This window comes from Gopherus flavomarginatus, chromosome 6, assembly GCF_025201925.1.
Source record: "Gopherus flavomarginatus isolate rGopFla2 chromosome 6, rGopFla2.mat.asm, whole genome shotgun sequence".
Taxonomy (NCBI): domain Eukaryota; kingdom Metazoa; phylum Chordata; order Testudines; family Testudinidae; genus Gopherus; species Gopherus flavomarginatus.
Genome location: NC_066622.1, coordinates 129,607,238 through 129,629,059, shown reverse-complemented (window position 1 = coordinate 129,629,059; position 21,822 = coordinate 129,607,238). Strand labels below are relative to the sequence as shown.

General features: G+C 37.1%; 1 protein-coding gene across 4 annotated transcripts in view; it reads left to right on the top strand.

The window, feature by feature from the left end:
- The window catches only part of VTI1A (vesicle transport through interaction with t-SNAREs 1A), a 352,284-nt gene that overhangs the window by 75,896 nt on the left and 254,566 nt on the right, over positions 1–21,822 (top strand). For 2 of the 4 annotated variants that reach the window (XM_050958227.1, XM_050958230.1), the window contains exons 4-5: positions 13,731–13,808; positions 20,068–20,088. In XM_050958227.1, the coding sequence (XP_050814184.1) occupies positions 13,731–13,808; positions 20,068–20,088 (99 nt within the window). The remainder of the gene's footprint in view (positions 1–13,730; positions 13,809–20,067; positions 20,089–21,822) is intronic. The other 2 variants (XM_050958228.1, XM_050958231.1) reach the window with 1 other exon arrangement.

Below are 21,822 nucleotides of genomic sequence, written 5' to 3'. Positions count from 1 at the left end.
TGTTAATTGTTTTACTTAATATGTTTACTGTTTTATACTCTAAAATTGTAGAATGTGCAAGGTGGCAGATGTATTGTTGAGCTTGCAACCTTAATGCTATATAAGACTTTTTTCCATTTAATTATTCTTTGTCAAACATAACTTTATTATATTTCCAATGGAGATATTATTCTCCACCGTGCAAATGGGATGTTTTGTTTTTTTACTTTTCAGTGATTATATAAAGCAACATTATTAATGTTTAACTGAGATTTTCTTCTACCCAACATTTGAGTGACAAGAGTAAAACATCATATGACCAAAATAGTAATAGTAATAATATTGGGGACACTTAAAAGTAGCCAGAATGATTCTTTTTAATATTTAACCTTTGGAAAGCCCCATTTTAAAGGCTTTAATATTCTAAATTAGGCCCTATCCTGATGGTATAATTTTCACAGTACTTTCTCAGTTCTTGTGGTGAGGAGAAAATGCTATAGGATGTCAGTCAGAGCCAAATCTGGAGATAAGTGGGTGTTCCCTATGTTTTTTGCAAGATTCCCTTGTTAATAAGAGAAGAGATCATTTTGACTCCCAATGATGCTTAGACAGCAGATAAAATATGCAGTCAGCAGGGTTGATGAGATCTGTGACAGAGTCACAGTAACCAAAAAGTGCAAAATTGAGGTTTAAAAATCATGTAAAGACATCAACTTTCAGGGGGTTTCTCTGCTGCTAGATTAAACTGCTATGTGTACATGATGTAGGAGAGTAGAAAAAGAGAAAAATTCTAGCATTCACAGAGAGCAGCCACTTCAGACCACTTACATATAGACTTCCATTACAAACCTCTGTTTGTTCAATACCCAATTATGAGAGCCCAGGCAAAGGGGAATAAGACAATAATCAACAGATGGAGGCAGGAAATAAAACTGACAACATTTCCCTTTCGGAAGGAGAATGACCTGGCTGAGCATATTAGCAGGTGTTCCAGTATCACTAGACACAAGAACTTGGATAGATAGCAGATGGCTCTGCTAGATGAAACTAGGGTTTTTATAAATTTTTAGTTTGTGTGTGGTTATTCTGATATCTTTTAACCCTTTGCCACAGCAGGATTAGTTAGATAATTACTTAGTACCCTTGACATCACCACTTCATTTAGAGGCTTACAGGAAAACAGCACCTTATTTTCACATTTCCAGTTCATGTGTCTGTCTGGTCCAAAGGCTGGAATTTTAGCCTTAGTTTTGCAGACCCTGGAAAACATGCATATTCAGTAAGAACTTTCCAAAGCCCCACAGTAGAGTGTTCTCAGGGCAGACCAACAACCCAAAACCACCTTGAGAGCTATCTTATAACTGTACTCCAGCTAACGTCTGGTGGTGAGATGGCTCTACCAAATCTCATGGTCAAGCATATGAAAAGCTGGATTAAAAGGATCCAAATGGACATATGATCTCTTTTAGCAGGAAATCAGTGAACAACAGTGGTGCAAACTTCATGCCAAAGTCAGATTGAATTTCATATTAAATGGGATTATAGAAGCCCAATAAGATGACCCCAGAATATATCAGAGCTGCCTTCCACCACCTACTCAATAACCTTTTCCTGAAGGGGAACAAGAGATAGGTTGGTAGTTGGTGATATTGTCAGTTTGTTTGTTTGTTCGTTTGTTTTAGCAGGGGTATATTGTAATTACAGCAGAATAAAAACAGTTCTTCAAGATGTGTTGCTCATGTCCATTCCATGACTCACCCCCATACTCCTGTGTTGGAGTTAGTCAGTAAGAAGGAACTGAAAGGGTGTGGGGCTAGTAGTGCTCCTTATAGTGGAATATCAGTGCTTGGCACCAGAGGACACTAAAGCCAGCCTGATGAATACCACTGAAAAATCTCCAGTAATAGTGCATGTGCACACCCAACATGGAATGGACATGAGTAACACATCTCGAAGAACAATAGTTACAGAAAGGTTAGTCAATGTTTTTCCTGGGGCCCTCTGAAAAGACAAAGGAAGTCTAGTGACTGTAGTTAGGCCCTGCTCAACATGAGCACTTCTGAAGCATAATAGGTCACAGCAGACCCTCTCTCATAGACAAGAGATTTCATCCGATTACTTAAGCAAGTTTGCCTCTGTGCTCTGGTGAAATTCTGTCATCCTGTCTTCTTGTCAGAGGCCTCCTAAAACCAGGTTATTTGGAAAATGGTAATGCTTGTGGGCAGTTAGTGTGGTAGTCCATCTCTTAACTTGAGAGGGAGGGTCAGAATTGTACATGCTGAATATTTATGTTCTCCAACACATTGTAAGTTTGACCGGGCTTGTACCTTTCCACCGTGGTCCAGATTCTCCAGAAAATAGCACAGCTTCTGATGAAAGTTGTCATTCTGGTATTCACAGTTGTACCCACAATTGTCTGCCTATGGAATGTGTGATATTGCTGTCTTCAGGCCTAAATCTCCATGATTGTTTGTGTGTTTGCTGTCATTGTCTTGAGCAGTCAGGCATAAAAAAGGGGGTGTTTTGGAACAGCTGATAACTCAGCACTTAGATTCTGTGGTAAGAGGAACCTTAAAAATACCTGTTAATCATTAGGCTGCATGCATATAGGTCTGCTTTCTGTCCAACTTGGTTTGAAGTGTTTTTCAGGGCATAGTGCATAGATAGGCAGCTGTGTCCCCTTAGAAGACTTATCCTGGCCCTCTTAACATTTCTCCAGAATAGTCTGGGCAAGAATTTGAATGCAGGTTTATTTGTCACCTTTCTGTTCCTGGTGAGACAAGGTAGACCAGATCTCAAGAGAAAACTACTCAATAGCAGCAGCTGAGAAGCTCAGACTTAGTCCTCTGGGTGTTTAACCTGGGTCTAAATACCTTCATAAGATTTTCATTTAAATACATGACAAAAGTGAATGACATGCTACCTCAGGCTGGTAAGTGTCTAATTATTTACTGGAACAAAATGACAGTCAGTCCCTTTCTTCCTAAATTTGTCTTCTCCCTTTCAACCTCGCTCAGTAGATGCTTCTTCCTTTCACCCAAAGTTGTTGGATGAAGTGTTTGTAGTAGACTATAGAATAGTTCCCCAAGGGAAGCAGTGGAAGACACTGAAATTAGATTGAAATACTGATGTCAGGAGAAATCTCCTGTTGGTAGAAATGTGGTCTAGCTGGTATATTCTATGTCTAATTTCTTTCTTGTGTCATTTTAATTTAGAAATGAACACTGTCAGAGAGGCCAAATACTGGTCTATGAACAAAGGCCAGTGGTAATCAAAAATTAATAAGTCTGGAAGGTGTCTTGTGGCATGTTGGAAGGATTTGTGTTAACTTTGTTTTATTGTGACAGAATATTCACACTAGTGTAATAATCTTCATCCATTGTATGCCTTGAAAGGTATCATCTGAAAACTAAAAAATTGCTAGTCAGTGTTGTCCTGATAAAATCCGTGTGGCAACATGGTATGTGAAGTTATGAGATTTCCCTGTATGATGTTAAGAGTTTATAATCCAAATAGGTCCTGACCTGAAGTGTTTGGTCAGTAACTTTGCCGGAAGCGTGTAATGAAAAAGTTTGCTTCAATCTAATATAATTTTTTAGACACTAATAAGCATTTTATTTTTTATCTTGTATCATTTCTGACTTTTATGCCTCAGTACTTGTACTCGCTTAAAATCTGTCTCTTTGTAGTTAATAAACTTCTAATCCAGTCTTCAAATTGGTGTTTGGGTGGTGCTGTTTCAGACATTAAGCTGGTATATCGTTCCCTTAAAGGAGTAGGGGACTTAAAATATTTTTACTGTATAGGACATACCTTTCTGGGCAGTTCAGAATATACATTTTTGGGGAAACATCTGGGACTGCGGGTGAGTTGGGGCCACCCTGCAGTACAACCGAGGCTGGTGAGAACCAGAGTGTAACTGGAAAGCTGCAGTTACACACAGACACTCAGGGCATGGCTTGCATGCTGGAAGGCTGTTTGTGAGTGGTCCAGGTGGGAGCTACTTCAGCAAGGCATTGTGAGGGACCCCTCACTGGTCTGAATTGTACCTGGTATGTCACACTTATTTAACACTTTTGTTTATATATTGGAAAGGGAACAAATAGCACATGAATGAACTTTGCAGATGAAGCTACATTGAGAGGTTCTCCTGTGTAAAATCGAGGAATTATACAAAAGTCCATAGAGTGGATAGAAACATAGGCAGATTTTTTTAAAAAAGAGATTTAACCTGGGAAACATACAAATGAATACATCTGGGGAATGATAATCAGAAGTGATTTTTAATGGAAGGGAGAAATCTGGACTGCGGCAATGCTGCAAGAGGCCTGGAGGTAATAGTAGACAAGTGATTAGATGTGAGTTTGCAGTGCAAAAGGCAGGTGAGATTTCAGGCTGGGTACAGAGAGACACCTTTTAGTTTATTAGTAGTAATCCCTCTCTCTCTGGTGAGACCACAACTAGAGTACTTTGACCAGATTATGGCATCTGATTGAAATTGTTGGCAAACTGTTGTATAGCACTTATAAGAACTAACTACTTGTCTAAAAAAGCAGCAAAGAATCCTGTGGCACCTTATAGACTAACAGACGTTTTGGAGCATGAGCTTTCGTGGGTGAATACCCACTTCCTCAGATGCATGTAATGGAAATATCCAGGGGCAGGTATATATATGTGTGCTAGCAAGCAAGCTAGAGATAACGAGGTCAGTTCAATCAGGGAGGATGAGGCCCTGTTCTAGCAGTTGAGGTGCGAAAACCAAGAGAGGAGAAACTGGTTCTGTAATTGGCAAGCCATTCACAGTCTTTGTTCAATCCTGAGCTGATGGTGTCAAATTTGCAGATGAACTGAAGCTCAGCAGTTTCTCTTTGAAGTCTGGTCCTGAAGTTTTTTTGCTGCAGGATGGCCACCTTAAGGTCTGCTATAGTGTGGCCAGGGAGGTTGAAGTGCTCTCCTACAGGTTTTTGTATATTGCCATTCCTAATGTCTGATTTGTGTCCATTTATCCTTTTCTGTAGAGACTGTCCAGTTTGGCCGATGTACATAGCAGAGGGGCATTGCTGGCATATGATGGCGTATATTACATTGGTGGATGTGCAGGTGAATGCCACAGCACAACTGGCTGCTGAACTCTGTGCCTTTATACTTACACACAACTATTTCAAATTTGATGACAATATATATCTCCAGATCAGTGGCACTGCTATGGGCACCCGCATGGCCCCACAATATGCCAATATCTTCATGGCCGACCTGGAACAACGCTTCCTCAGCTCTCGTCCACTCACACCCCTTCTCTATCTACGCTACATTGATGACATCTTCATCATCTGGACCCATGGGAAGGAGACTCTGGAAAAATTCCACCATGATTTCAACAGCTTCCACCCCACCATCAACCTCAGCCTGGACCAATCTACACGGGAGGTCCACTTTCTTGACACCACAGTGCAAATAAGTGATGGTCACATTAACACCACCCTATATCGAAAACCCACCGACCGCTATGCCTACCTTCATGCCTCCAGCTTCCATCCCGGACACATCACACGATCCATTGTCTACAGCCAAGCACTGAGGTACAACCGCATCTGCTCTGACCCCTCAGACAGAGACCAACACCTACAAAATCTCCACCAAGCATTCTCAAAACTACAATACCCGCAAGAGGAAATAAGGAAACAGATCAACAGAGCCAGACGTGTACCCAGAAGCCTCCTATTGCAAGACAAACCCAAGAGAGAAACCAACAGGACTCCACTGGCCATCACATACAACCCCCAGCTAAAACCCCTCCAACGCATCATCAAGGATCTACAACCCATCCTGGACAATGATCCCACACTTTCACAGGCCTTGGGTGGCAGGCCAATCCTTGCCCACAGTCAACCTGCCAACCTGAAACATATTCTCACCAGTGACTGCACACCACACCATAATAACTCTAGCTCAGGAACCAATCCATGCAACAAACCTCGATGCCAACTCTGCCCACATATCTACACCAGCGACACCATCACAGGACCTAACCAGATCAGCCACACCATCACTGGTTCATTCACCTGCACATCCACCAATGTAATATACACCATCATATGCCAGCAATGCCCCTCTGCTATGTACATCGGCCAAACTGGACAGTCTCTACAGAAAAGGATAAATGGACACAAATCAGACATTAGGAATGGCAATATACAAAAACCTGTAGGAGAGCACTTCAACCTCCCTGGCCACACTATAGCAGACCTTAAGGTGGCCATCCTGCAGCAAAAAAACTTCAGGACCAGACTTCAAAGAGAAACTGCTGAGCTTCAGTTCATCTGCAAATTTGACACCATCAGCTCAGGATTGAACAAAGACTGTGAATGGCTTGCCAATTACAGAACCAGTTTCTCCTCTCTTGGTTTTCGCACCTCAACTGCTAGAACAGGGCCTCATCCTCCCTGATTGAACTGACCTCGTTATCTCTAGCTTGCTTGCTAGCACACATATATATACCTGCCCCTGGATATTTCCATTACATGCATCTGAGGAAGTGGGTATTCACCCACGAAAGCTCATGCTCCAAAACGTCTGTTAGTCTATAAGGTGCCACAGGATTCTTTGCTGCTTTTACAGATCCAGACTAACACGGCTACCCTCTGATACTTGTCTAAAGAGACTGAAGGAATAGACTTCTGATGAAGGATTAAAAGATTTAAATATACCATATATACTCATTCATAAGCTGAATTTTTTAAGTAAAAAAGGGAAGCACCAGAGAAGGGGATCGGCTTATGAAAAGGTATAGAGAGGGAGAGGTGGCACACAGCCCTTCTCCCCTCTCCCCAGTAGAGGGAGCAAGGAGAGGCAGCACAGCCAGCAGAGCCAAAAGGGAAGAGGCGGGGCCAGAATCTCTCTCCCAAGTCTCTGAAGCAGCTGCAGCTCCAGGGCTGGCAGGCTGCAGCCATGCTGCTTGGCCCTGCTCCCAAGAGCAGGCTGTGGCCATGCCGCTCGGCTCGCCAGAGCAGGCTGCAGCCATGCTGTCCAGCCTGCCGGAGCAGCTCCAGCCAGGCCAGAAACATTCTCCCCTGGCCCACCCCAGATAAGGTGGGGAGGGATGGTATTGGGAGAGTGTAGGGGTTCCGGGCTAGGGGTGGGGTCATGTGGGTGGTGGTCACAGGGATTACTTCCCTGACCCCCAGCTTCTTCTACCCGCCCCCAAAATCCTTCCTTACTAATTGCTGTCCTGGCCCATCAGGGTAAGCAGCTGGTGTGTTGGGACACTTGAGGTAAACAAACCATCTCGGCTCACCAGCGACTTATCCTGATGGCCCGGGAGCCAAAGTTTGCTGACCCCTAAATTATAGGGTAGGCTTATGAACAGGTTATAAAATTTTTCCATTTTTACTTGGGGGGGTAGGCTTATCAACTAACCGGTTTACGATTGAGTATATACGGTACTTAACTTAACTAAGCAATGCCTAAAATTGGGAGAGGGAGTGTGGTAGCTTCAAAAACATCCAAAAGGTAAAAACACCAAGTAGAGAGGAACTATTTGGCGTGATATTTGAGGATACATATATAATCAATAGTAATGCAGTGCCTTCCTTAGCTTTTTCATATTTACATTTATATCCTTAATATTGTATTACATAATCTTTTTGTATGCAGTGTCCATTTGAATTAGAAGTAGTGATGATGAACTTTTGGGCACCATCTGTAAAGGATGCCTTTGGTCTGTGACCTTTGCTTTTTGGAAAGCTTTTTCTTTAGTAAGTTATTAACATTAGAAAGCAGAGTTCAGCTAAATGTTGGACTTTTCTGTGACTACAAATATCTCTTCACATTAGAAATCTGCTTCTGTTACTCCTAAAATGCACACACAAACAATGAGTTACGGTTCTCTCACAGGTGACCTGCATTCTTCCCTAACTATGTGTACAAACTAGTAGGTTGTTTTAACATTGGCCGTCTTGGTGACATGCATAGTCCATTGGTCATGAGGTTTGAGATAGAAAGTTGTTTTGTTGGCAGAAGCTGCATTTTTCACCAACATAATACAGGGTGTGTGTCCTTATGGGGGCTATCTTGACCTTCATGCCTGCTCCCACCCCATAATGAAGCTGAAAGAGTATATTAAGACGATTGTTGAAAAGAAGATTTATAGACCTGTGACTTCTGTGTAGAATGTTTGATGCTCTCTCTGCATTAACTTCTCATTAACATTTTCTACTGATGGTTTGATTTGGCTGTGCTCTTGTTAGAAGACATTTGAATTTGTGAACTGGCAGGATTCAAGTTATAGGTTATAATCTTGTCTTTCGTAGTTTGCCAGTAACAATTTTAGGGGAGGAGGGAGATTTGAAGTGTTTCAGGCATTGACCTTTGTCATCTAAACAATTCTGTTGGATTGATGTTTTCATTCACATTAGTTTTTATTTGGGGAGGGGGAGTGATCAGAGCGGTTTATTTTCTGTGGCTATAAAGCATATCTTCTTTAAGTTTTAACTTTTTCTTTGAAAACAATTGCAAGTCAGTATTATATTACATTCCAGATCAGCAATTTGGAATCAGTTTCTTACCTTGTAGACAGAACTGATCAGAAGTTAGCTTTCCAGAATTGGTTAAACCCCTTTTGAATTGAGGTCTGAAATAGTTTAACTATGATTAAACAACCTCATTGGTACAGAAATATAGAAGTTCAATTTGTTGTCTTTATGTGACCTGTTTTTGATATCATCTGCTGAAAAATGTTTTTGAAGCAGTTAGGATAAGATCTATTGATGACACTAAAGTTGAATGCATTTTCTTTAAAAAGTTGTCAGTATGATTTAACTCTCCATAAAAAGAATCTGTCCACTTAATGTTTTAAAAGCTGATTAATTATAAAAGCTCTGTTTCTGTGAGAGCACCCTTTAAATAGTGAGGCCAATTTTTCTCTTTAAAAAATCAGAAAACATGCTTGACGAGATTTTCTGCTTCACAGAGTATGCTTAAAGGAAGGAACTAAGGTTCCAATCCTGCAACATATTATGTGTGAGGATAGCAGTCTGCTCAAAAATGGTACATACTGGATCAAGTCTTAGCTCTCCAACTTTACAGTGGCAACGTGAAACTGTTTATGCAAAAAGTACATAAATATGTTTTTAAAAATAGAATTTCTCCCGACTGCATTAAATTATAGTAATCTTAGATGTTACCTGTATTTACAGTAGGTGCAGTTTTCAGACAGAAATGTGATTTTCAAGTGGGCAGTGTTTCTTTCACCATCCGAAATACTCTACAAAACCGCATCTAATATTGAAACAGAAAAAAAGTATGGCAAAACTTTTTAGTGTTTATAGATTTATCACATGGTTTATAAAAAAAAAAAAAACAACCTATGTAAACACTCTGAAATACATCTAGGTGGAAAATTGTTTGGGACAAAAGGAATAACTGGGCTAGAATGAGCCATTTATCTGCAATATATCTAGCTTTGGGTGTCTGTAGACTAGTTTGATTAGTAATTGGGAGAAATGCTGTTCCTTAGTTTAGTTACAAAAACATGCAGTGCTTTTGCATCAGTTATTTGGCTCACTGCTGAAAGTACATAGAAATGAGGAGCACTGGCTAGTGCTTGCCCTTACCAATGCGAACACTGCTGAATGTGGATGAGTAATTAAAATATAGAATGTGGAAAATTAGGCCGGAATTGACTAGAAATGAATAAGCATGCATTCTGTTGTACGGATGTTGGAAACAGATTATTTCAGGCACTTCTATCTACATCTTATTGGATTACTATGTAAAATCAGTCATATGCCATGTAGATTTTCTTTTTCCATTGCTGTTTCCTTCTTTATTTTGTGATGCAGCTATATAGGTAGTAATTTAGCAAAATATCCTGTCTGCCAGGTGTGGGAACTAGCTGATTGTATTGTAATTCCAGATCATTACTTAATTCATATGCAACATAGCCTAGCATATGGAAAGTATTATAAATCTATTTACAATGTGGCTGGTCTGATGATAACATTGTATTACGTTCCCAGGTGAGGCAATTTAAGCAATTGGTTTGCCATGTGTAGGCTATGGAAATTAGTTTCTAGTATGCTTTAGTAATAGACTAACTTCATTGTTATGCTCAGATTAGTAATATAACAGAATTCTTACATTCTGGTTGCATGTACCTTACTTCACATGTAAAATCATACAGGGGGTGGTACTCTGGATCACGTTCTTAATTAGTTTAAACTGAGTTAATTCGTTTTATTTCTAATTTAATTGTGCCTGCCCAGGAACACATTCAGTTCAGTAGGGAAGTGTTAAGACTTGGGTCAAGTAGACGGATTGTTTAAAGCCAAATTGCCAGACAGAAATGAGCAAGTGTATCTGTGTGAACAGGGCTTTAAGAAAATCACCCAATCAGTATGCAAAAATCTTGTTCATAAACCAAGTGACATCTGCCTGGAATCAGAAATTATTCCTTGGCAGAAGGTCTGAGTACTGTAGTCCATTTAAAGCAGCTACTGAAACTTTCTCTGTCTAGAAGTTCTTCTGGATAGTACCTTAACCCCTTTGTGTAACTGTGTGTGCACGTATACTATACTACTTAAGATTTCCGTGTGTACACGTATACCGATACACTCAGTAATGTTAAACACTTGTGCATAGAACTTAGCACATACATGCAAAATGCAAGAAAAACTTCTGCTGTATTTGACAAACCTTTTCAGAGAAAAACTGTACATAGAAGCTCTTAAACTCATATTGAGCTGCCCAGAAAATGCGTTGGATTACAAACTCTGTAAAGCTTCTGTCTTTTCTAGAAACATACATATAAAATACCAGTAGACAGTGGTAACTGACAACTAAGACTAAAAATGTTGACAATTTTTTGATTTGCCTGGTTAGCTTATGTATAGAAGTCATTAACTATTTATAAAATGCATTATGAATTGGGTTCCTTCAAACTGTAGCAGAATGTGTGACATTTCCAGCTCAAACTATCATGCTTGCATTTGGCTCAAGTACATATTTATATACAGTTCATGGCTATGAAGAAAAAAATTCTTAAAATATTTATAAATTATCAGATTTGTATTAATCTATTTTCTTGATAATTTTGATTAGCCGAATATAAGTGTTAGCAAAATTACTACAATTATTATTTTTATTTTTTGTTAAAGAAAATGAAGTATTGATGTTTTGTACAAATCCTGATAGAACAAATGAGCACTTTAGTTCCAAGGTCCTTTTATATTATTGATCCAGTTGGTGGTGAAACTGTGATAAAAAGTAATATCAAATTATTTATTGATTTAAGGCAAAGAGTTGCACCTAGTACAACTGCTGATTTTCTAATCAGGACAGATCATTGTAATAGAAGAACAGTGGTACAAACATTATTAGCTGCACTTACATTGTCATAAAGGACATGTATAGTGTCTTTTTGAAAAAAATAGAATGGTTGCAAAAATGTTGTTCTTTGTCATAAAGTACACTTTTTCTCACATAGTCCCTTGCAAATTGGAACAATCACCACTTTAATCATTCAAATGAATTACGTGAAACCAAGAACTCCTCAAACTGTCTATAGTTAGCCAAGTGGTACACCTGACGACAAACTAATGGAGTGTGATGTTTACCATTGCAAGGTAATAGTGACAAATATGGTTAACGTTACCAATGTCCATGGTGCTGCGCTGTTAGGTGAATTGTATAAGACTGCACACTTAGATTGCTGGACCTCATATGTAGAGATTGGATCTTAACCAAAAAAGATTAGATATTTATTGTGGTGTTGTAGCCGTGTTAGTCTCAGGATATTAGAGAGACAAGGTGGGTGAGGTAATATCTTTTACAGAAGTTGATCCAATAAAATATATTACCTCACCCACGTTGTCTCTCTAGATATTTATTGACATATATTTGTAATTTCCTTCTTTGTTTGATGTGTATCAAGTAAAAATAGGAAAATAATATAATTGAGCAATCTATGCCAATTTGTTGGCTTTTTGGTGAAAAAAGAGAAAAACAAAACCCATCTCCATATGATATTCTTGCATACTGTGGAGTGTTTTAGTCCCCCATAGTGATGAAATGAATAATTTAAACAGGCAGCTCTGATACCACAGCCTGTTTAAAGGTTCTCATTTCCTTTAATGCTGTAGACTACTTTTGCTTGGTTAGTATGAAACTGCTGTGGCTGAGATCTCCAAATAGGGGAAAAAAGATTTAGCACAGTTCAGTTCTTGTAGTGGGTCCATGGTACACTTTGTCCTTCCTATGTACAGCTGTAGATTTAGTATATAATCTAGAATTAAACACTAGCAGTTGCACCACAAATTGGTAAGCATTATAATGATGACGACAGTGAAAGGGCAAACCTAAATCATAGAGGATAAAGAGCTTAAAAGTGTTGCAAGCAAACTGGGTGGTGCCCTGGCTTAGTTCGCTGATAGTCTTCTTCCCAGTGGTGACCTATTTTCAGGTTTTTATTTGGTCACAGATGTAATGAATTTCCACGTGCTTAGTCTAATCTCTAGTGAACTGTTGTCTGCATCCCAAACTGAGGCAAGTTTTTGACACAGTTGGCAGCCAACTCGGGTAAGGTCTAGGATTGCTGTGTTTCATGAATTGTCGCTATGGGTACTACTGTAGGTCGGAACTGGAGTGCTTTGGCAGAACTGTGCGGGAAGCTTCCACAAAGGCCAGTCCAGTTGTAGTAGTATTAGTTCTAGCCACTTAGGTTTGTTTCTTTTCATGTATATTAAAACTTGTCATATCACGTTTAAATAAAAAAAGCTATAAAACAATCAATTTTACCCTTTCAGTGGTAAATGTAGAAAATGGAAGCAGGAAAGTAAAAGGGTACTGTATAATTTGCTGGCAGTCACAAAACTTTAAGGCTGAGCTCTGTCTCTGGAATTCTAACACACCATGGTGCCTGAGTGACCTTGGGATGGTTGTTTGAGCCCTTGTTTTCAACGGTTCATAACTTTCTTAAAAATATGCTAATTTAGAATCAATAGGTATGAATATTTAATGAGAGAGTCTGGAGTTTGAAGACTGTACAAATCATGTCATGATCTCTTATAACAGCCACATATTTAGCTTTCTGATTTTACCGAGTTTTGTTGTTTTTATGTGAAGTGAACTAAACTTACATTTCCCCGAACAGTTGTACCTCCACATACATATACCCAGCCCTCAGATTTCTCATGGTCCTTTTTCCCCATAGAGCCTTTACAATAACAACAAAAAAAACCTTATTTATTTTCTAGATCTGTCATTTTAACCCTTTTTGGCCAATGTACATTGTTAAAAAGTTATCTTTTTGATGTGGGAAAAGCTCAGCCTTTCCTTCCCTGTTTAATGACATTACTACTGTTTTATTTCAAGAGTTTCCATTCCAGGTAATAGAATAGCTTCAGATAAATATATCTATGCCTCTATAAACACATCTGCAGTGATTCTGCTGTAATAACTTAGAATTTTAAAATGTTCTAATTTTCAAAACTAGAATTGCATACTGTATATCCATGTGTTTTACTAGGCAAGCTTTGTTGATGAATGTGACTTTTTACAATCTCCTCAAATATGTTCATATTTTTCCATTAATATATATTGAAATTCTGCAGTTAAGGAACTTTTCAGTAACTTTACTTGCAGATTTTTATCAAATAGGTATCCATTAGGGGGCTCTCGAGGTTTAAAATGATCAGCCTTGAGACCGATGGCTTCGAAGCTTTACTTCCTAACCCTTTTTTCTTTTTGTTTTACAGAAAAGGTCAAGGATTGCCTATAGTGACGAGGTGCGGAATGAGCTCCTAGGGGATGATGGGAATTCCTCAGAGAACCAGGTAGGATGCTAATCAAGAAGCCCTAGTGGGTGGCTGGAGGGTGAAGGAGGTCACTGGCACACTGGGCTTCTCAAGCTGCTCCTTAACAGCATTAGCAACAACTCATGTGGAAGTGATACTGTTTAATGCAAAGCTGGGGTCTTAATCAACTTCAAAATGTTTCTTGGAGATCTTACATTTAACCCTTTACCTTGTGATCACGGTCTGCTATCTTTAAAAAAATCTTTTCTTCTCTTTTCTTTATTATTTAGTACTTAAGGAATAACTTGAAACGCACTGTTTGCTGACAAAGCCCGGGTCTTCACCTCAAACACATGTAAAAGGAATAAAAAAAGTACATAATGTTGCTTTGATAATAATGCAGTATAATTAAATCAACACTGGCAGGCAAAACAAATGAAAGTGAGCTCTCAGAACTGAACAGTACCCCTCACTTTCCTTGTGTGCCTTCCTTTCTTAACCAGGTTTTCTTTCCTTGTACCAAAAATGCAAGCTGCACCAATAAAAGCCTGTAATTCTCACACACACATTGTACTAGAGTTTATAATGTTATATACATTTTTTTTTAATGAAAGGGTGTTTAATTACTGTAAGCTCTTCTTGAGTTTTATCATGAAATTGTTATTCAGGACAGTATCAAGATTCTTATGAGGTCAAAAAAATGATGAAGGAAACACTATTTTCAGGGGGATTTACCCACCTTCATCTGGGGTTCAAACTTGTCTCACAGGTTTTCTATCTGAAAACTGAATTTTATTTTAAACCAATCCCCTTGTCTTCCCTCACACTAAAATTAGCATTTGGCACTTTTTAAGTTAGAAGTTGTTATAAAGTTTACTTGAATAATGTATATTTTTTGCTGTGATAACCTTGATTTTACAAGTGAAGCTTGGTAAATGATTACTTAACAATAAATTCAGTTATTTAGATATTGTAAATTGGGGAGAAATAAGGACTTAATTTTGAAGTTTTATTCAGTTCTGACTTCAGTATGAGTTTTGCCTCAGGAATAGCTGAGTTAAACTAAGTAAAGACTTCAGATTTGTCCCTCAATATCCAAAATACTGAGATTAAAAAGGTTGAGTTCTGAGCAAATACAATATTATCAGAACAATGTTGAAAGGGTAAATGGTAATTTACATTATGGACTTTAATACATATATTGATGAAATCATATATTGTATTTAATATTAATGTATACCATAAAAAGAGTCCGTAATAGCTTTAGACATATTTAAAAAGGCAGATATACAAGGTATGCATCTTCATATTTATGTATTATGGCAAGAGATTTTTCCAGAGTTTGAATAAGTTGAAAGCTTCTTTTTTTTTTTTAATACAAACGAATATGATAGTTTGTTTTAGGGAGAGAATTTTCATAATTTGCATGTCATCAACATAAGTTCAAACATATAAAGGTGTTAAGATACAATTTGGGTTTTCATGTCTTTTAACTACACCGCTGTTTTCACATTTTAAGAGAAATTTGTGTGAGATCAGACATAAAAGGGCAGTTGTGATAAGAAGTTTTACTTATAACAGAATACCTAATGTGTGAATGCGAGATAAAATGTTGTTTTTGCTTTTTAAGGAAAGGCTGAATAACTGATTCACGGGTGCGCTTTTTGTGAGTTGTGATCTCTTTTAGAAACTCTCAGGAAAATAAAAAAGAATGGTCTCCCCTAAAAGAATTATATAATAATGTAAATTAAAAAAAAACAAAAACATGTTGGCAAATAATTTTAAAGTCTTTGATATGACCACTTGTTACCTAGGGTAAAATCTGAAGGGGGGAGAACAGTTGGCTCTCTTCAGAAATATAAATCCATATTTGCAACTAATATCTTAAAGGTGACACACTTGTACCACTGGAAAAAGTTATTTTTTCTTTTTTCTTTTTTGACAAACTTTATAAGCATGAAACTTTGCTGTGAAACTGGCTTATTTCTTTTAAATGCATGAAGGCTAATATTTACAAAGAATGTCCTCCTATTTTTCATATGAAAATATAACTAAGTTAAGTAAATACTTCATCATAAGAGTATCATCTTGGGTACATGCAGCTGGCTCGTTATTACACAGAAACTTTTTAGTCAAAAGTTTGACATACCATTAGGTGCTGTTTTTTTTTTTTAATCAACCATAAATATAAGTTTTGGATATTTTTATATGAATAATTTGTCAACTATGTATGAGTATTTAATCCAATAACCCAAAAAGCTATTGCACTTTGTACTGATATCAAAAGCACTTCATAAATATAAAACTTTACCTGTCCAACATAACATCCCAATATAACTGAAAACTATATGAAATATTAGGAGTGTCCTTCTAATATGCGAAAGTTTGCTTGTCAGAGTAAGTGCAGGTGGAAGGACCAACCCTCACTGTAATGCAGGGTTTAGACTAATTAATTATTTGTTAGGTTTGAATTAATTTGATGAAATGAAGTGCTGTTTATCTTTCCGTGCAATACTCAAACCTAGTTTTTTCTTAATGAACAAATCAATGAAAAACAGGTGTTGTCTAAGAATTGCTGCTTTAGCAAACTAGAAATATTGGTAAAATCTATCAGTGGAGGAGATAAATATCTCAGGGTAGGCTTGAGGGATAGCCAGGTGAGGGGGAGAGAAACTTCTAAGCTTGTACAATTCTTTAGATGGAACATTGGCAGTCATATTAAACTTTTTTATAACTTGTTTCTTGGAGGGGAAAGGGAATTGAATGTATTTATATGATAGTGGATTAAGTTCACTTAAAAATAAGATTAGGGGGGAATGAAGAATCAGTTGCCTGGTTAATCTTTTGTTTATTCAACTGTTAGCATTTTATTCACGTTTCAAAGATGTAGTTGGAGTGATATACACAACTGAGTTAGTGGATACACAGGTTGTGTACTTGTTTACCTGCATAGAATTCAGTCTCCAGTTGTTCCTCACAACAGGTCTACATAGGAACAATTAATATTGCAAAACATTGCAAATGAGGGTGTACTATGTCTGAGAATATGGTCATGACTCCATGCTTACGCCAAGATGCGACTAATGTATAATAGGTACAGTATATAAAAGCTGCTGGTGTTGTCAAAATATGTACAAATATGTTCAAATTCCAGCAATCAAAGTTTCTTTTTAAAATTATTTTATCTTTGTTTGGTGTGGTAGATACTAGTGATTGCATGCTGTATTTAATGAAGTAATTGCTTGCTTTGTATACATTAATCTCCTAATTTAAATCCAGTGACCATAATCAGATAAAGCATGTTCTGAGTTATAAAAATAGGAGACAACCCAAACATGCACAGTAGGGTTGGTTTTTTTATCATTTTTTCCAGGACCGTTGTCTTAAGCAGGACTGTTACTTTCAAGATTTATTTGTCATTCTGACTGGCAGCATTTATCAAATCCCTTGAAAGACTTGAGCACTTCAGTGCAGTGATACAATGCTTAAAGTTGTAGCTTCCGTTTATTAGTTGTACAGTTGTTTTATGTGATGACTCCATATATTTTTAGAAAGCATCTATAGGGTTAAATAAGAAACCTTTTTGTACCAAAAATATAGCATGCACGTATTTATAGCATTACAAATTTGTTTGTTTGAAATGTAATACTGTTGCCTTCCATTCCAAAAACTAGTTTCGCTAATATGTTTGAGTAAATTCTTATTAGATAACCAGAAGGTTAAATTGTGTAACACACACACACACACACACACCGCACACTATATGTGTGATATGTGGTAAACAAATGTTGTGGCTACTTAATTTCTGACTACGAAGTTCTGATAATATTAGATTTGGACTTGCTGTGCATAAAGTGTGTCAAACTTCAGTTACAGACCAGGGGGTGAAGTTGGTCAATTTAATTCCCCAAGATCTGAAGAAGGTTGGTATCATTTCATATAGCCCTGGCAGAGCAGATCATTACCAGACACAAATCTGTTCGTTACATGCCGAGGGTTTATAGCAAAATAAATAGACTGTCATCATAAGTTCAGAAAATTGTGTGTTCGACCCACGATAATGTGTAAAGGGCGTTTAATAGAGTTCAGCATTTATTCGTTATCTGTATGCGGACAGAGACAACAGTAGCGTTATCAGCTTTAAAAAAAAAAACTTGGGTAGTTTTCTGTGTCACGTGACACGCCTCACAGACACACACACACACACACTGCGGCGCAGTTTTGATTTTAGTCACAGCAGAAGGCTTAGCCACAAGAGATTCCGCTGGTTCAAACCAGCATAAACCAGATTTTTTTTTTTTTTTTTTTTAGCCTACAAAGGAACAGATTACCTCTTGTATCAATTCCATATTGGGAGTGGGGGAGAAAAACCTTTGTTTCAAAAATATGCTGATTATCATAAACTAAAATGGTGGCAGTACATATTTAAATGCTGTTTACAGCTGAGCAGCAAGCTTAATAAAAACAAATAAAAATTAAAAAGGCAATATGTTTCCTTCAAGTGCATTGTTAGATGGAAAAAAATACATCTTTTGTTAATTTGAATGAATATCTCTCAGACAACATTTAAAAAAAAAAAATCTCCCATTACCTAGCTTAGCTGCAAATCCTATGCAGAGCTTAAATTCAGCCATGCAGCACAAACAAGATAGAACATTTTTTGTTTGGGACCTATTGAAAAAACAAATGTGCAGCGTTTTGAAACTTTCACTGATTATAGCAGGGTGGCATGCCCCAAAGGGACTCTATTGCAGGAGAGTAGTTTTAAACTTTGGCCCTTTAAGTATCATAGTCAACTGAAGAATGGTGACCTCAGAAAGAAAAGATAGCTATGTGATCAACTCCCACATCATCTCTTTCTAAAGAGACGTAATGTTTGCCTTTTTGGGAAAGGAAGGGGGGGAAGATAGAGAGAGAGAGAGAGACCGATTTATGCTAGGCCTAGTACTTGATTTTAAGAAGTGGTTTGGTGGGTAAAGAGTGTGGTTTTCTTTATATCAAACTCGTGGAAGTTTCCTTTATCTTTCATTTTAAGTTACTGCAGTAGTTACCCTCCTAATTTACATGGTTAGTAACCTTTTGTCTCTTGATTTTTTTAGTAATGGGGTGAAGCACAGGTTTAATTTTAGACCGACCATATGAAATAGTAGGCAACCAATGGATTTTTATTTTTGGTCTTCTCTCTTGCTGGAGATTCTCAGTATTTGTAAACATTCTCATCTTATGTAGAAGTTGAATATTAGTCTTGTGAAATTGTAAATGAAACATGAGCATAGACTGAGATTGTCATTGTCCAATTCAACTGGAATCGGTGAGAAAGCTCTGTTTTTTCATAAAGACCATCCCTTTGCATACACTTATTGTGAGTAATTGTACTATTTTGTTCTAGTACAACAAACTAATGAATTGCTCTCCATTTTGAGAGATACATGTTACAATGTAGTTGGTATTCAAGCTAGTTATTTTTTTTTTAAATAGTCCTGCCAATACAATGGTATTTAATAGTGTTAAAAAGGTAGATTGCAGTGAACTGGACTGATTTACGAATACACCTTTATGTAAAAATATGTAAAATATAGTGATCCTGAATTAGGATGCATATGCAGAGTGGATGTTTCTTGAAAGAAATCATGTTTCCTGATAGCCATGATTCCTTTTACCTATTATTAAATGTATTGTGAACTAATTAGGTATTCTCTTACACTAAACCACATAAGCTGGGTTGTTTTTAACTGGAAAAAAAGTTGCTATAATAGGTTCAATAATAACAATGCACTTACATTATGAATAAGAATTACCGTATAACAATTGGTGTGCCAGTGACAAGCTATAAAGATACTATAGTCTATTAAGTCAGATCTATTAGTAAAATAAGAAACCAGTTGTCACAACTAAAAAAATACAGAAAACATCCTGAAAACTTGTATATACAAAACCACTTCAGCTGTACAATCTTAGAAGAGAAGAACAGTAAACTTGTTTTTTTTCTTTATAATATAGACTTCTATGAAGTCATTCCCCTTTATTTCATGATGGTGTCTTAGATGTGGTTTAAAAGAGAATTTCACACTATTCTCTTTGTTTAATGTGACAGTGTGAGAAAGTGATCTTTATTCGTTCAAAAAACTCTGCATGTAGTCTATGTTTAGGTTCTTTTAATGTGTTTGTCTGTGATTTTTAAATGCTAAACATGTAAACAGATAAATTGTCAATGTTAATTCTGTATCCTGTCACACAACTGATCTTTCTTTCCTGCCATTTCTTTCCTTTTTATCTTTTTTGTGCGTTCATGTTGCAGTTGATAAAATTACGCGAAGAGGTGAGTACTTTCTTGCTTTTTGTTGTCTAGCTTTCCCTTTAAAGCTGAATTTCCAAATCTGAAAGTAGATCTTTTTGTTTACTGTTGCAGGGAAATCTACACAAAGCAAAAATATTGATTACATTGTTTAAAAATATTCACTGTTATGTCTTTTTTTTTCTTCTAATAACTATACACTTACATGGGACTCCCTAGATCAAACCTTAGAAATTAACATTCTTTGATAGCAGAGAGAATTTTTAAAGGCACTGGAAAAAGAAGGAGAAAACTATTTGATCTGTTAGAATATCATGATCAGATCAGGTGTAGTAGCATCACAAAAACTTTGAGGTAAATACATTTGTACATTGGTATTGTAAATGTAAGCATTGTTTTGGTGAAAACCTCTACTGTAATGCTATCGAACATATGTAATACTTCACTGTGCATTGAATTTAGTGTAGAGCAATTGAAATACCTATTATATGAACGCATTGCATACATAATGAAAATGTAGTACAAGTAGAATGCACATATCAATATTTATTATTTATTTGTGTGTATGTGGTAGATATGTAGGTGTAACACTAAAGATCACTATTCTGAAGCACCTGTCCTTTCACTTAGGAAATGCTCATAAATATTTAGAGCCAGAAATCTAAGTTCTAATGGTCAGTTACTGAAAATTTGTAGTGTCTTTTCTAAAGGTGCTGTCCACTGTAGTGTGTGGTGTTGGTGGGGTGAGTGTGTGCGCATGCGCAAAAGCAGGTACTTGAACTGCTTTTATTATTTTTTTCTAATTACTACCAATAAGGGTTTAGTAGAGTCATAGTTGATAGCAGGCCAAATTTCTGAGTAGACTCCTAGAGAGAGCTCCTACTAAGCACAGTATGAACATTTTCATATGGTATGTTAGTCTTGTCTTTATTACCTTCTGACTGAACAACATGATGATGATGATGAACTGACACATCAATAATGGATATTACACTCTGGGAAAAGTATTTGTTGTAAGTTCTAGGAGTAATGATGGGAGAGAACTGGGAACTAACCAAATCAGTAGCAACAAAGGGGAGTTCTTGATGTAACAAGACTTTAATTTTTTTAAAGAATCTTCCACCAGTGTCCCAGATACGCAGCTTGTCTCTCCTTGCCAGCCCAAAATGGATCTGGTATGAATAGGTTGATAATGAGGAGAAAAAGAAAGCTTAAAAACAAAGTAAATGTGAGAGACCAAGTGAAAGCCCTCCCTAGTTCCATTACCTAATTCCCCTCCTTAATATTCTCTTTATAGTCCCCGTATTTAAACAGATAAGAATGTTGTTGCAAGGATTCTAATAATGTGATTTCTGACATGTTAAGACCAGATATGACTTGTAATAGCAAAGGATAGTTCTTTAGACTCACACTTGCCAAACCCTTTCATGGAAGCATATAGATGTGTATATATGTGTACATTTGTAGAAGGCTGCAATAGGAGCATTTTGCTAACAAATTATGGCCGTTTTTAAATAAACATGGTTACTGACCATTTGCAAGATACTTTCAAAAATGAATGCAGAGTGTATGAGCACAGCTGCCATTTCTATAGTAAATTTTGTATAATGATAGTGATGGACATTAAAACAACCATATGCCAACAAATTAGATAATTCAGCATTTGTTGCAAAAGGCCGTGCCTTTCTTTTATCAGATCTTTGAGACTTTAAATTTTTTTGTGTATCAACCTAATGAATAGTGTGGTACGATGACATG